General features: G+C 41.3%; 1 protein-coding gene across 22 annotated transcripts in view; it reads right to left on the reverse strand.

The window, feature by feature from the left end:
• Positions 1 to 16,912, reverse strand: part of LOC124642934 (serine/threonine-protein kinase MARK2-like) — a 188,843-nt gene that overhangs the window by 43,369 nt on the left and 128,562 nt on the right. Inside the window, exon 1 of one of the 22 annotated variants that reach the window (XM_047181726.1) lies at positions 11,968 to 12,068. The exons of 20 other annotated variants lie outside the window; for them this stretch is intronic. Coding sequence is in view for 1 of the 2 variants with exons in the window: in XM_047181727.1 (XP_047037683.1) it covers positions 11,968 to 11,982 (15 nt within the window). In the remaining variant the exon portion in view is untranslated. Of the gene's footprint in view, positions 1 to 11,967; positions 12,069 to 16,912 lie in introns of those variants that run through there. One more of the 22 variants, XM_047181727.1, reaches the window with a different exon arrangement.

Consider the following 16,912-nt stretch of genomic DNA (forward strand, 5'->3'; position numbering starts at 1 on the left):
GGGGCGTGTCGTACCGCGACGTGCTCGCCCAAGCAAAGGAGGCGGTGAACCTGCAGGAGCTGGGTATCACCTCCGGCCTCCGGCTCAGGGTGACCGCAACGGGCGCCCGAATGCTGGAGGTCCCAGGAGCGGCCAGTGGGCCCGCCGCAGACGCTCTAGCCGAGAGGCTTAGGGCGTCCATAAGTGCGGACGACGCCCGAGTCTCCAGGCCCCACAAGTGCGCGGATCTGAGCATTATAGGCCTGGACGACTCAGTCACTGCGGAAGAGGTGGTGGCCGCCGTCGCTAGGACGGGTGGGTGCTCTGCCGATGAAGTGAAGGCGGGCACCATACGTCCCGACTTCAGGGGCACGAGCACCGTCACGGTGAGCTGCCCCGTGGTGGCGGCCAGGACCATTGTGGACGGCCGTAGGCTACTGGTTGGTTGGGTGTCGGCACAGGTCAAGTTGCTGGACCCTAGACCCCTGAGGTGCTTCCGATGCCACGTCGGGCATCATGTGGGTGTTCGCTGCACCTCGGAGGTCGACCGCAGCGCCCTCTGCTTCCGCTGCGGTCAGCCCGGACATAAGGCCGTGGCTTGTAGCGCCGCGCCGCACTGCAATGCATGTGCGGCTGCTGGCAAGCCGGCCGAACACCGGGCAGGGAGCAAGTCCTGTGCCCCACCCGCCAAGACCAAGGGTAAGGGCAAGGGCCGGCCGTCTGCCGCCGCCACCGCCACCACCTCCGCAGTGGCCACCATCGCAGCTCCTGCGGCCTCCGCCGCCTCCAATGCTGCCGCCGCTGATGGCGCCATCGCTGCTGCTGCTGCCGCAGCGCCCGTCCTTGGGCCTCAAGAGGAGGAAGACGTGATGGAGTGCTAGTCTGGCTCCATTACGCTTCCTCCAGGCGAACATCAACCACTGCGCCCGTTCCCAGGATCTGTTGCTCCAAAGCATGGCGCAGTGGTCGATCAACATCGCCGTGGTCGCTGAGCCGTACTTTGTCCTTCCCAGGGATGACTGGGTTAAGGACCTTAGCGGCTCAGTGACCATCATATCGTCGGCCGCCGCTGGTACTCCTTCCCTCGAAGGGGTGAAGAGTGGAAGGGGTTGCGTCGCAGCACGGTTCGGGGAGATAGTCGTCGTGGGGGTGTACTTCTCCCCGAGCCGAACTCTTGCCGAGTTCCACAACTCCCTCCTGGAGTTGTCCGTCGTCGTCGGAAGTTATTCCCTCCCTGTGCTAGTGTTAGGGGACTTCAACGCCAAGAATTTGGCCTGGGGTTCCCGACGCACAGATGCACGGGGTAGGATGGTGGAGGACTGGGCGCTGGAAGCAGGCCTGGTCGTCCTCAATCGGGGTTCTGCCCCCACGTGTGTACGGATGCGGGGCGAGTCAGTAGTGGATATCTCGTTCGGCAGCCCCGCTCTGCTGCCGCGTGTCTTTGACTGGCGCGTGGAGGAGAGGGTGGAGACCTACTCCGATCACCGGTACATCCGGTTTGACGTCTCCGCCCAGAACCCTAGCGCGCCGGTCCTGCAGACCCCGAGTGGTCCACGTTGGGCGCTGAAACATCTTGACCGGGAGCTTCTCCTGGAAGCCTCAGTCGTGCAGGCCTGGGTGTCATCACCGGACAGGCCCGCCGACATCAACGACGAGGCGGAGTGGTTCCGGGAGACCATGTCCGATATTTGCGACGTGGCCATGCCCCGAGCCCCGCCAGGACGCGCCCGACGCCAGGTGTACTGGTGGTCTTGCGAGATCGCCGCCCTTCGAGAGGCGTGCGTCGCTGCGAGGCACCTGTACACCAGACACCGCAGGCTTCGCATCCGCCCTCCGGATGCAGAAGCCAGGGAAGCGGAGCTGTACGAGGGATACAGAGCTGCGAAGACCGCCCTCCAATTGGCCATCATCCAGGCCAAGGAGGTGGCCAATGCGGAGCTGCTGGGGTCTCTGGACAGGGACCCGTGGGGGCGCCCTTACAAAATGGTGCGGGGCAAGCTCCGCCCATGGGCCCCCCCGCTGACCCAGAGTCTCCGGCCTCAGCTGGTGGAGGAGGTGGTGAGCGCTCTGTTCCCTTCGCGCGGGGAACATTCTCCCCCGCCCATGGTTCTGCAACCCGCGGTGTCAAGTACGGACCACACTTCCGACGACGACGATGTCCCCGAGGTGACTGGGGTGGACCTGAGAGTGGCGGTGGCTAGGCTGAAAGCCAAAAACACCGCCCCAGGGCCTGATGGCCTGCCTAGCAAGGCCTGGGTCCTGGCCCTTGAGGCTCTCGGGCCTCGACTTAGGGGGCTTCTCAGCGCATGCTTGGAGAGGGGCCAGTTCCCACTTCGTTGGAAGACAGGGAAACTGGTCCTCATACGGAAGCCGGGGCGCCCTGCGGACTCTCCGTCCGCATACCGGCCTATCGTGTTGCTCGACGAGGTGGGCAAGCTCTTTGAGCGAGTTGTCGCACACCGCCTCGTCGCGCACCTTGGGGGGATAGGGCCGGACCTTGCGGACCACCAGTTCGGTTTCCGCAAGGGGCGCTCAACGGTGGACGCCATCATGCGCGTGAGAGCTCTCACGACGGGGGATGCTGTGTCCCGGGGGGGGGGTCGTCTTGGCGGTGTCTCTTGACATCGCCAACGCCTTCAACACCCTTCCCTGGAGTTGCATCAGGGAGGCACTCCGGTATCACCGGGTGCCGACCTACCTTCGTCGCGTGGTCGAGGCCTATCTGTCGGATAGGTCCATCATTTACCCTGGTCACAACGGGGAATGGAACCGGCGAGAGATGTCGTGCGGTGTTCCGCAGGGGTCGGTACTGGGGCCGCTCTTGTGGAACATCGGCTACGACTGGGTGCTGCGCGCCGACCTCCCTAGCGGCGTCAGCGTGGTCTGCTACGCTGATGACACGCTGGTTCTGGCACAAGGGAGGTCGCACCAGGAGGCGGCCGACATAATGACGCGCGGGGTTGCGACAGTCATCGAGAGGATCCAGATGCTGGGCCTGGAGGTGGCCTTGCACAAATCCGAGGCCATGTGCTTTCATGGGCTTCGGAACGCGCCACCTTCAGGCTCCCAGGTCACGGTGGGGGGGGTTACCATCGGCGTCGAGAGGGCGATGAAATACCTGGGACTCGTCCTCGACGGCCGGTGGAACTTCGTCGAGCATTTCCGACGTTTGGGCCCCAAACTGGAGAAGGCAGGTGCTGCATTCAAGCGGCTCCTGCCCAACCTGGGCGGCCCAAACGCCCCTTGCCGCAGACTCTACGCGGGGGTCATGCGGTCCATGGCCCTTTACGGGGCCCCGGTATGGGCACGTTCGGTACGGCCGCGGGCTGTACACTACCTGAACGTGCCCCAAAGGGTGATAGCCATTAGGCTAATCCGGGGGTACCGCACGATTTCCCGCGAAGCAGCTGGCCTACTTGCTGGACTGCCACTGTGGGATCTGGAGGCGAGGGTCTTCTTGCGCCTGTACGACTGGCGCGAGGAGGCTCAGCGCCGGGGAGAAACCCCGTTGCCGCGGCAAGTTGTCGCGCAGCGGGCGGAGCTCCGGCGCGATCTCATGGTGGCCTGGAGGGAGCGACTGTCGCAACCCAGTGCAGGGCACGCCACCATCGTGGCGGTAAGTCCCCTCTTTGAGGAGTGGCTCGGGAGGAGTCACGGCGCCCTCACGTACCGCATGACGCAGGTCCTCACCGGACACGGTTGTTTCGGGAGGTACCTGCACCGCATCGGTCGTGAGGAGGCGCCCGGGTGTCACCATTGTGCGGACAGCCCCGAGGACACGGTGGACCACACAGTCCAGGTGTGCCCCGCATGGGAAGGGCACCGCCGGGTCCTCGTCGAGGCTTTGGGCGGCGGCGACCTCTCGCGTCCGGCCCTGGTTCAGGCCATGGTCCGGGGCGAGAGGGAATGGGATGCCGTCGCCTCCTTCTGCGAAGCGGTCATGCTCGAGAAGGAGGAGGCGGAACGCCAGAGAGTTCGCACCTCTCATCCTGGCCGCCGCGCTGGACCAGGTAGACACCATGGGCACCGGGTGTCGCGAGATGACTCCCGGCCACCGTAGGCAGCGGGAGGGGTCATTTGATGATTTTACGTCGCTAAAAAAAAAAAAAAAAAAAAAAAAAAAAAATGAAGCAATTCAAGACTCTTTAGGATTTCAAGAAAATCACGTTTCTCCATCAGCGAACATCGGTAGAAGATGTTTGTGAAATCACTTACGAAAGCATTCAAGAGAGGCATTTTACGGTAGCCACCGAGATTATCGTAAATAATAATCAAATGGTTTGTCCATCGCCTGCGAATATAAGGTGTATGCATTTCCCACGGTTTGTAGAATATCGTGATTAACGATAATTTGTTTATGTTTTAGCAATTATTAGTCCTTTACGCTTAAATTTAAGTGGAGACTATTTACTAGACACTATTTATCGCTGAACTGAATTGTGTTACTGAAGTAATTTAGAACGCATTAACTTAATCATAGAATTAGAGTTACGAATCAGTCCGCAAAATCATTTTCTCATCTTATAAATAAACAAGTTAGACGATAAAAACTTCATTACTAAACAGCTACGTCTCGTACAGGTTACGTGTGCAGAATAAAAAGGGAACTATTTTCAGCAATGTTTTCTAAAGTATTTCTGCATTTAAGTCCAGAGCAACACATTAGAAAACTGCACGTTCAACGTAAATCAGATTAAAGTGCACAAAAGATTGGCGTACAAAGAAGTCTCTGTGAAACTCTATGAAGCTAGCGACGAAAGACTAATAACATTTTAAACTAATACTGGAAGAGAAAGAAAGCTCTTTGTGGATTAGCACGGATGAATCCGGATAGCATCCTAAAGAGAATATTACAGAGACTATAGAAATAACTTGTATGTAATCAATATCTAGAAAGGGAAAAATAAAATATGGACCTGAATTTTGATGCTATCATCCGTTAACATTTCCTATTCGGAACTCTCATGAAGCTCATAGACCTAGGTAAGCTCACATCAATCGACTGAATACTAAATTACCAACCTTTAGTCTCATCTATTATTCACCCTCCAACAAAAACCTGATTGAATCAATCAAAAATTCAATCATGTAACATTTGCTATTCAAAACAAAAGGGACTGGAACGAACGAATTGCCATTAAAATTAATTTCACCAGACTATAGCGAGTCTCATTCAGGAAATAATAACAATGAATTTGATGAAGTAAACGATTGTGTAACACGGTACAGGTTTTTATTTGGACTCATCACGGCATAGCGATACAATGTATGGAAATTAAGAATATTTCCCTTCAACAGTTAACAATTTACCGTGACCGAAAAAAATAAACTGCCAAAAGCAATGACAATGAATTTGAGGGAGACGACATTTTGAAGCCAGATAATGGCACTGATAGAGAAAATGTAGGAAGACTTTGAAATAGACTTTGTGAAATAAGGTCGGACGGCGCCAGACGAAGGGGATTAAGAGTGGATGGGAACGTTACTTTTGATAAAAGGGTTTTATGAAGCCTTAAAGAGACATTGACCTTTCAATTTGTTTTGGTTTGTCCCTTGTTGATAAAAGGATCGTATATAATGGTGAGTGTATATTTACATCTAGGAAGCAAACAGACTAAAACCATTATGAGAATTTCGCTACGTACATAAAATACATCGCGATATATGTACATTGAAATTACGTCCCAGATTTCGCCAAAACTTTATTTAATATCGTACGAAATTTACTACGTAATAAATACTTTGTGAAGGCCTTTATATTAACGGTTTTCCAAAGAGTGGTTAAACTTTGTTTTATGTTCAATGGCTGCGATTGCAATTTTCTGAGGAAAATACCACAAAAAATTATAACCATTGCCAAAATCACACACTAGCATACAATTCATTCCCATGCAAGATTTGATGTTGAACATCCATCTTTTTGTCACATCCCCAAAACTTTATCCACAATAAAAAGAACGATAATTCCAATTGATAACACAACCGAACTTACGATTCCCACCAAAACAGCAACAGTAAAATCAAAGCTCAACCATTATTGCACAATTTTGGACCATGATAAAACAACATAAGGTTCCAAATCCCACAATGTGTATCAATGTGTGTTGGTGACGTATACCAAGGGTTCGGGAGTAGTCAGCTGGATCAATAGTCTGCATAGAGGACAATGTTTCGGTTCCACGCGAGAGAATTTGGGAATTGGAATCTAACGCAGTTTGATTGTGCTTTTCGGATATAGGTACCGAGAATTCATGCTATCGGATAGTGTTTGAAATCATTGCAAGGTTGTGACATTGTGTGAAAGTAAGCAGTCATAAGACACTCGTATATTGTCTAGCCACAATCAGTAGAATATTATAATATAAAAAAAAAACTACAGAAAACACCAACCAGTGTGTCACCGACTTCAAAAATATTTGTTGTGTTCTTGTTGATTTTTAATTGGTGTGCATAATAAAGAATATATCTACAGAAAATATATCAAGAAAATATTCAAAACTTTTCCCTCTAGAAATGAGTATTTCCAGAGATACTGAAACTACATTCGCAGAGGAAATAACTGTTGATGTCGGTCGTATTATTGTGTTCGACATACATGGAGATGGTATAGCAGAGGGCGATTCACGAGCGAATAGGAGATTGAAACCATCGAATGAGTGAAAAATAGCGAAGGTATTTGTTACAGGACAAATGAAGGATTGACAATAAAAGAATCACAAAGTAAAGAGATCAGAAATGACTGAATGATTTAATAAAGACCAACAATCAAATGCATAGAACCTAAATTAGGTAATAACTAAATTAAAATTGATAATCATGATCTAAGGAACGAGAGACTTAATAAAATATGTGTTGCTAAGGAAATTATCACTTAAACCAACGCCGAAACTTTATCGGTCGTCACATTATTATCAATGAAATGAATGACTTATCTTGAGCTTCATTATTTAATTTGCACTCAGCTTTCGCTTCTCGTCAGATATTCCTATCAATTAATTAATTTGAACAATTATTGTATCAACACTGAACACAACGCTATACTTAGTTTCCGATCCTCAAGTCTTCAATTACGAATGTTGAGAGCCATTGAATTAAATAATATTAACTCGTGTAATTTCTGTCAATCAAGTGTACTGTATTGTTAGGTTAACGAGTTCAAACAAGCCTCTAGAAAGATTTTAACATTCTTGATAAGCCTAATAATATAGAAATCCAAAATAACGCCCGAAATTCTGTGAACGAAAAGAAATAATAAATATGTAATGAAATGGACAAATAGTAATTAATTGGTAGACAAAAGACAAGGTTCAGACAATGAACTAGGCTTATTGATAATGTTGGCTTATTTTAATTATTTTAATAAACAACTAGACTAGTCTACAGCATTTTTACCTCCAAGGTGAAATATGTAAATGATTGTAGATTATTTAATACATAATCAAAGTCCAGAACAGAAAGATGGACTAGCACGCCTGGATATTGAGATACCACATTATTAGTAATCGCGTTTTCAGTACTTTAAGAGGGGTATATCTTTAAATCCCGACGTGCTAGAGCAACTTTCTGTTCTATACTTCGATTAAGTGTCAAATTATCAACAAGAAAGTAATATGTTTCACGATGTGTAAAAAACTTAAATTGTAGACTAGCGTAATCAATCAATTCAATCTGATTTAAGCTCCACGCTCGTCAATTGATCGCCTATTCGCTGACAGGACAGAATTGGTGATAAAATTTAACACAAAGTGCCCAATTCAAAACCTCAAAATCCAGTCCGCTTCGGTAATCCCGTGCAAATCCAAACTGGGCCTAACTAGAGAATTACATTTACAGCTATAGCGATTGCATTCACAATTCTGTAGAGACCTCGAGCAACGAAACAGCGGAGGAATGAAAAAATCGTAGTAATCCGACTCGAAAGAGGATTGAAAGCGATTCTCATGAAAGTCGGTAAATGGGCGTCCTTAGTAAATCTCGTTAAAGAAGGCTGTTGTACTTCATTTAAAGATTCAAATTCAGTACTCTTTATAAAAGACGCAAATAATAACACAGACCAAAATATCGATGAATTGCAAGGAAAGTAAATAGTGAAGTTTATATCCGTAATGTAATGTCTGGGTAAGAATATTATGCTAAGCATACCGAACAAACGACAACTAGATTATAAATAATTCGGAGAAACATAGAATTAAAAACTTATATCACTGTACAACGAGGGATATGATTAAACTTGCAAGAAACTAGAAGGCAACGCTTTCTGCAACTTTAAATTCCTGAAATGTAATATTCAAACATAGCAATAGAGTTACTACTACCCAGCTGTTTACTAGAAAAAGGAAGAAGACATATTTCTGCATATGCAGAAGACCAATGACCGCAGCAAACATATAATTAAGAATAAACGTAGGGTTGATACGGGCTAAGTATGTAATTGATGTACGTGTTAGGGTAGCACGCGTGACATAGGGGTAAATAGGGGCAGCGGACGTTAAACAAACTCATTAATAGTGCTCATCTAAATGTGTGTTTCTATTTACGTTATTCTGTTTGTTGGGCGACCGAAATTGTTGGAAATGTATTTTGAATGCAGTGCTCTAAAACAAGGTACACTAGAGAAACCATTTCATGGATGACTGGCTTCATTACTGAATAAAGGGGTCTAGTTTTGAAGGTAAGAACAGAAACCTAAAAATGTTTGTGTATTTTAATGGCAAGAGTCATAAACAAAGATCCCCTAAGGGAGAAGCAATGTCATTCTCGTTACAGACTCGATTATTAACCAACAAACAACAGGTATCGATAATCGATATGAATCGGCATTGACGTGCACACCTGGGAGCGAGAACGCTTTGTTTATTTCAATGTCAATGTCAGCCATCAGCGGCCGATGTTTTGCATCCAGTTCTCGTTTGTTCTCATTATCTCATCTCGTCTTAGTTTTAAACATTGTCATTGTTGCTTTATTTATGTCATCTATGTTATTCTTATCCTACAGAGTCTCTGTAATAGAATTTACTAAAAGTGGATTGAAGTTCAGGGGTTCTCACTCCACTGTAGGACTAAGGTCTTTCTAATAGTCTCTAAAATCTATATTCACACCTTCTCTTCCAATGCCTGTTTGGGTTACAAAGTCTTCAGTATAATGTGTAGTGTATAATGTGTAGTGTGCGTTCAGTGTAATGTATTAAATGTGGTTTATACCTACTCTACATGTATTGCATACACTCACGTGTCTCTCTAACATCCGCTAACCTTGGACCTTCGTCCGAGATCTTGTTAGGAGACAAAAAAGCTATTATTTCCAATACATTGGTCTGAACGTATGGACACTTCGTAACTATGGATTGGTTATTGAATTTGCAGGACAGAGAGAAAAGGTTAAGGTTACAAAACCGCATGATTAAATATTGCAATGACTACAAATCAACGTTTATGTGAATTACATACTAAAAGTTAAAGTTCATTTTCATTTGTGAGTAAATATTCAAGTTAATGATCGGTGTATCGGTCACATTTTAACACGCAAGAGGATAATCATGGATGTGAAAATAGCTTTCTCTTTTTATTATATTTTATTTTAGAAAGTTAGATTGATTGGTTTTGTGTGAATCTTTGTCATAACGTTTTGATTTACAAGACGTAAATTATATTTTATAATTTATGTATAAACGGGATCTAGAAAACCAACGAACACATGTGTAAACATAAAAAACGTTAAATATGTTTAACCACTTATTTATTTGCACTAAACGGAGGCAGTTACATTTAAATTGGGTAGAAAGCTAAGTTAACAAGTTTAACGATTCCAATTGTTAGTAATCGCTCTTTATTAAAACTTTGAAAAATCAAATCAATGACTTATTGGGTGATCTGGCAAATTAAATAAAAACTGTTCGTATCAATTTTCTATTCCAGTAGATTTTGAATCTACTTCGATTAAAACAGAATTTGAATAAAACTTCGAGAGCTACCCTTAAAATCAAAGTGCTGCTAAACTATTATTATTAAAAACTTTTGTTAAGGGGCGAGTACAATGGACGTTCGTCGGAAGGGTCGGGTCGCTTCGGCTAGTTGAGTGCAAGTAATTCATTTGAAAACATGATTGTATTAAACATTCCTTTTAACACCTGAATTATTCAACCGTCTCTTATGTGAAACGTGCATAGTATAAGGACGAAAGTATCGTATAAGATAATCCAGATCATGGGTTGTCTGTGTGCTTAGTTTGATTTGATGCTGTTTAGGAGTTTTGGGTGAAATAGTTTCAAATATTTATGCGCATTCTCTCTATCTTGGGTTTGATTATTACACGGACTTATCGAATTTGTAGAATGTTTCGTTTTATTCGATTTGACTAAGCCCCAAGAACATGGAGAACATAAACGTCAGTTTTCTTAAAACAACTGTTTATGCAGTCAGTAAACTTCGGCCTAAGTCCTTTTGCTAAAAAGAAGACCTTGAAAAGAGTACGTTTTGTATATTTTATTATAGTTTATGTCAATAAAGCCTTATAAATGCAAATATACACTATATGAGCAGTTATTAATTCTAGTACGGCATAATTAATGAGAGTGTAGCCGTAATGGCGTACTTTGATACAATATTGATAAAGTTAATGTGCAGTGAGCAAGTTAAGATTATCTGGTTAACTGTATTAGTTGCCGCATATTTAATATTGAAGTATGAAACAGATGCATAATATATACCATTATGAGTTTATAATAAATGATACATTATTGAAGTCATGATTTCGCCCTTAACTCAATTTTATTAGATGAACATGTATTAGCAATTCAGAACTTTCGGTAGACATAATAAGATCCAAATTACGATGAAACTGATCGAAACTTGAACTAGCAAACTGAGTTCCAAACTAGGACAGTTTCAAACACAATTTGCTTACACTTGAAACTATGTAAAAACTGCATCTTCAATTTATCAGGTCTTAACAGAATCGAGCTTTTAGTGAAATTGTACATTTTAATACTAGAGTATGAAGAATATTATGAAATGTAGGAGCACAAGAGGGAACTAGTAAACCAGAATTTTAACTAGAGCATATTTGAGCTGTTGTAGTAAAGGTATATGTTATGTTTCTCTACTAATTAAATAATTAGCCTTTATCTATCAATAGTATCACAAGCCAACTGAACATTAGGTAATATATTGTTTTGTATTAGCGAAATAAATATTCTAGAATTATTATCACTCCAGATAATAATTAACTTAATATATTATGGCTAAGTAAATTGGTAAGTTAAAGAGACAGTAAATAACCCGTCTAAACGCAGCATAGACCTAAAAATGTAATAGTGCGCCCCATCGATTTCGAGTGTTTAACGTTTCATCCATTCCTCGGTAATGGGATTTGAAATCAACGTTTACATTGGCAGATCGCAAATACAGTGTTATTTGAATATCTGCGGTATGTGAGCCCGGGTATTGCGGTGTTCTTGTGGTCGGAATGTCTTTGATCACTGATATCTATAGCATTACATTTGCACTCAACTTTGGGATTAATAAATGACGCTTTATTTACGTTTGTTTGAAAATGAATTTGAATTTTTAACGGATTTTAGTCACTTTTGTTAAAAAATCTACACACTTTTGTAAACAGACTAAAAGACTGGCGTTGAACGCGTTTTAATTTTGCTCTAATTACAATGTAATTATGATAATCAAGACTCCTTAATGCTTTAAACATTAGCCACAGCATTTCCACAAAATAGGTCCCGACCTGACCCAAAAATAAAAATTCATCTTTGTAAAGGAATTTCAATATGAATACTTCACAAACAGAAAAGACTTCCAAATAGAGATAAACAAAACCTATTCACACAGATAGACATTACAATAAAAAATATAGTAAAACGAACGGAATCAAAAAACTGGGCGCAGCTGTCAACCTCACACGGAATAACGTTAGTAGGTGAAATCTCTAGCGAATTTAAGCCTAGCCCATGGTAATTATGGCAAACCACTCCTTACCCGTTTCCTAGCCATGTCACAACACACAAATACTATGACAACACCATGATACCGTGACGTCACAGACGTGCGTCTACCTCGACATTCGGAGTACGACTGACGGAAGTAGAGTGTAGATGGGGTGGAGTGCTCGCCGCCCTATATTTGCCACCGAAAATTGAAACGTCTTATACAAGTGCAGATGTCATAGAAAATTGTGCTGTATTTGTTGGAGCGAAGGCTTAGAATTGTTTGTTTTAGTTTGATTTTTATTTGGTATGGCATTTGATGGTGGTTATTGCATTTACCTTAGATGTTACGTCAGTTGGTGCGCCTGAATTATTTGTTTTTTAGTGCCGGTCTTCGAAGGGTCCGAGCTGTTTTATTAATTTTGGGTACGACTGTGTCTTTCTTGGACTTCTTACCTGATATTCGTCGCAAGGTATTTTGCCGTCACGTCGTGCTCGAAAATTAGCTCTTAAAGTTTTGCTTAGCAAACCACATTCGAAACTTCTAGGAAACTCAACACTGTCTCTTCCTACTTCGGAAACTTGTAGCAAAGTCCTAAAATCTTAATAGTAGTTATACCGTTGGATAAGGAGTTTGCAGTTGGAGTTAAATATTTCGTTAGTTATCACTAGGAACTGCTATTGTTTAGAACTGAGTCAATATCGTGACTAGCCCGGGGGATTAGGCACGTTCCAATAGTTAAGTTAAAGCTGACATTAGTTTAAAAACAAATGAAAATTATAATAATAGACTTTGAATAAAAGCTGTGAACATCCTGATCTATTAATGATTGCTGTAGATGTCGATTTCACGATGTATGGACTTAGTTAAAAATATATCGACCTTTGCAGATAGTATACAATAATTTGAATTTACAATAACGAACTCACAAGGATATTCAGATATGGAAGATATATTCAGATTATATTTTGTGAAAAAACGTGTACCTACTATTATTGAGTGCCTTGATGGGTCTTTGAAAAATACAAATGTACTAATTAATTGATACATGACATCTACTTTCTGCAAAATCTACAAAGCAACTGAACTACAAACAAAAAGACCCACCCAAGTGCTTTCAAGAGACCTTCGCGTCCCAGGGCCGTGGTAACTCTTCCGAACCACCTCACAGCCCCAGCAGGAACTCCAAAGAACCACAACCATCTTCAAAGAGCTTCAGAGCCAAAGGGTTGTTTTTACCTGAGCGCTATAATAATCGCCATAATGCAGCAGCGATCGGGCTTCGGTCTGGTGGGGCTTCGTGACGTCACTGGTCGACAGATTTACATGTGTTTAGCTGGTTAGTGCACTGTGTTTATGTGTTACTTGTAGTTTGTTGAAAGATGACCTTGTGGAAAACAATAAGAGTTTTTCTTTGCTTAGAAATATGTGATATATGTTTTTTTTCTTATTATGTATTTCTAGTAACAAAGATTGCACCGCTGTATAATAATAAACAGCAGGAAAATAACCCATCAATGATCCATAAATCACTATTGACGATCTATTGCATACATTTTACGCTTCTGAACTACATTTCGTACACCTTACAAAGAGAGACCAAAATTACTTCACTACTTATTTAAATTACTTCAATACTATTTGGTTTTAAAAAATAGGTTTAAAAGTAATAAAATGCACAGAAACAGCGAGGTACTCAGTGTCATCAAGTATTAACAACATGATAAATAACCAACGAACTAATATAAAGAGAACTGCAAAATAAGAGGAATGATAAATGTGTTAAAAAGTCATTATTTATATTGCTCTTCTGTCGCCTCACAAGTTCGTAATGATTATTTACATTCTTCCTAAACATTTCTCCGTAATTTTGTTTCCCGTATACAGAAAGGACTTTGTTACGAGGAATTTTACTATCTAACACCTGCAACTATTTCAACAAATATAAAATGTTTACAGCACACAGAAGGTATCGAATACCCATCTAAAACATCGATAAACAAACCATTACATTCAGTAGGATCTCAAACAGGACACAAAAGTCGAAAATTCTAGTATTCCAGTACTAAAACAAGTCTAAAAAGGACTATCAAAGTTTACGGCGTAAGTCAAGTTCCGTGGCCGGGAGCCAAGCAGTTTTCAAACCGTATAGGATACCGTCCTAGTTTTAGAACCACACCTACACGACAAAGTTACGAATATATGTAGCATTATCGACTTAATGGGAATATCGCATGAGGCATTTGGTATTGGTAAAATTGCTGTTTAACAGAATCGTGTAAAAAGTTATGAGTTCACACACTACATTAACAACACTGATGATTACTTCGATGGATATTTAACTGCAAACTAATTATTAGAATAAGTCAAAGATCAAAATGTATTAACAAGATCATTCCATTAGTAACAGTCCGAATCAATACCAAACTAAAGTAGCCTTACATCCAAAACTTTATGAACACAATTTGTCTATCAACTAAAATGCCTACCACTTACAATACGCCAAAAGCCTTTAAACCGTCAACAATTGTATCTTTGTTAAATAGTTAATCATTCATTTATATTCAATCTAGTCCAGTTTAAGTTCTTTTCAGTTCTTAGAGATACATAGGCAATCGTGACAATAGACAATTCTAGGACCACTTGCTTACTATCTTTTAGTCTATCGGCGCCTTAATGGCTGATGAGAAAAAGCTATTTTTATTTTATCTAAATGGAATGCCAACCAAGTATTTCGGAGTAAATAAGTGCAATCTATTAGCTTTATTTTTAGAGATTTATTTGCAACAACTTAAATGTTTAAGTATTGTGTCTGCATCGCGGACAGTTGTTAATTCAGTTTTGTTATGATATGAATATCATAGATCCCGTTCCTTCCTAAGGAAATAATCAAATTTTTTACAACTGTTTTGTGAAATTCATCAAAATTCGATTTACTATAAAGTTAAGAACGCCATTACAATCAAAGCAACAATAGCAGAAATAAGAACTGTTTCACAGTTAAATGCTATTTTTGCAAACCCTACAAGTATTTCCCAATAAATATTTACTTCCTAACCGAAGTCTAAGTCTCAGATAAAATGCATTCAAAATATCTACCCTCTACTTTCATCTTACGTCACCAAAATTCGTACATGATAAACTCACACTATCTATGCACAGTGCAGTCGTAATGTTGGTCACACCCATGCGTCTGTAGGCGTAATGCAGGTTACGTTACGTCATAACGTTGCGCGCTCAATTATGATAATTTTGTTAATAATTAGGTGAAAGAAACATTTTATTATTTTGTGACATCAGCAGGTTGAGAATTTGGAATATTTAGACTGGGAACTAAAACTAGAGCGAACTGAAAGTTTAAGTATCATGTTTAATATGAAACAATTTTCAAAACTATTGTAGTTCTTAGCTTCAATAGTTTTGAAAGTGAGAATATCTAAAATGTACGAAAAGACACCGTCTGAGATGGTAGCAAAAATAACTATGATTTTTTTACAAAAATTAGAGATACAATATAATTATCATGAACTAGTGAATCCACAAGAGGAACTAAGCTAAGAATATCCCAAGACTATAAACAATAGGACTCTAATTTCTAAAGAAGCTGCAGCCACCGCTATCTACGTGAGTTACATCTCCAGTGCAATAGGCCATATGCAAATGAGCCGTGTAATTATGCAAACTCACCTACGCGCTCGTGTAGGATGCAAGCGTGCAACTCAGATATTCTGTCGGTTACATCAATATTTAGGGCATTGCAATTTCATATCTGAACTAATCGTGTTGTAAATTGGAAAGCAGATCTTGTAATTAACATGTGAATGTTTTATGCTGTACTTCTTTTGTTGTTTCTTCTATCAATCGATTTCCATATTATTATACATTATTAGCCTATATAGAAATAAGGGCAGGAGGATGATGATATACAATTTATGGAATAAAAAATTGTCGCAAACCTATCAAATACCTATATCATTAGTCACTGATCCGTATCATTATCAATCATGAACAATTACTGCCCTTATCACAATAATATTTCTAAACATTAATATTATTATCACAGTTTTCAACTGTTTTATATCCAGTCTTATGATCTTTGAAAGTTCCCATATACAAGCCTAAACTATTTCCTAAGATCAAAATGCCAGGATCATAAATAAACACCGCAATATACACAATAATAATATGTATTACGAAATTAAGTAGAGGCCCATAAATTAACAACGGTTACGAGGCTTGGCAACTCGGTGAAGGTAGATATTACAAGTTTGCTTAACTTTTACAACAAATTACTGGGTACCACTTGTTCTAGGTAAATTGTTGGTTTGTTCTAGCTGGTAGTTAGAACAAAAATAGCCACCTGAGTTATAATATATATCATTCCTAATTGTTGACATAAGAATGTACACACAAAACCGTTAGAAAGACTGTCTTTACTAGATCTGTTAGTATTGACACTCTGAAAAAGATTACAAGCAAAAAAGAAGAATAGTAAAACTCTAAATTGGTACCCAAGATATAGGCTTGCCTAGTTTGGGGCCAATATTTTTATTGCAAATTGTACTTCTTAACTTTTTTATTCTTTTTTTGGAAATAAACATTTTATTTATTTATTTTTAACTTCTGCCCTTAAATATTGAGCTACTTTCATTGGCCCCACAGTTACAAACAAAGCAAAACCTTGTTACATTTTCCATCCAAACAAAAAAATATATCAGATGGCCGATATAAGCCACAAAAATACAAAGTGCCGAGAGCATTATCCTCTCGACATTAAACGATCCCACTTTATCTCACTCGGCTTAAAGGGCTTACTACTTTAACTCCTATTTGAGTATTTTTTGTTTGTTTATAAACTGTACTTAAAAAGGTAAATAATTTTAAACGATTTACGAGTATTTGACAGTTTTACATTTGAAAAAATTGTAGCTGAAAATATAGTTGATAAATTCAATGAAGACAATGTTACTGTTCATCTATAAAAGTAGTTTTTGAT

Source organism: Helicoverpa zea, chromosome 26, assembly GCF_022581195.2.
Source record: "Helicoverpa zea isolate HzStark_Cry1AcR chromosome 26, ilHelZeax1.1, whole genome shotgun sequence".
In the NCBI taxonomy this organism is placed as follows: Eukaryota; Metazoa; Arthropoda; class Insecta; order Lepidoptera; family Noctuidae; genus Helicoverpa; species Helicoverpa zea.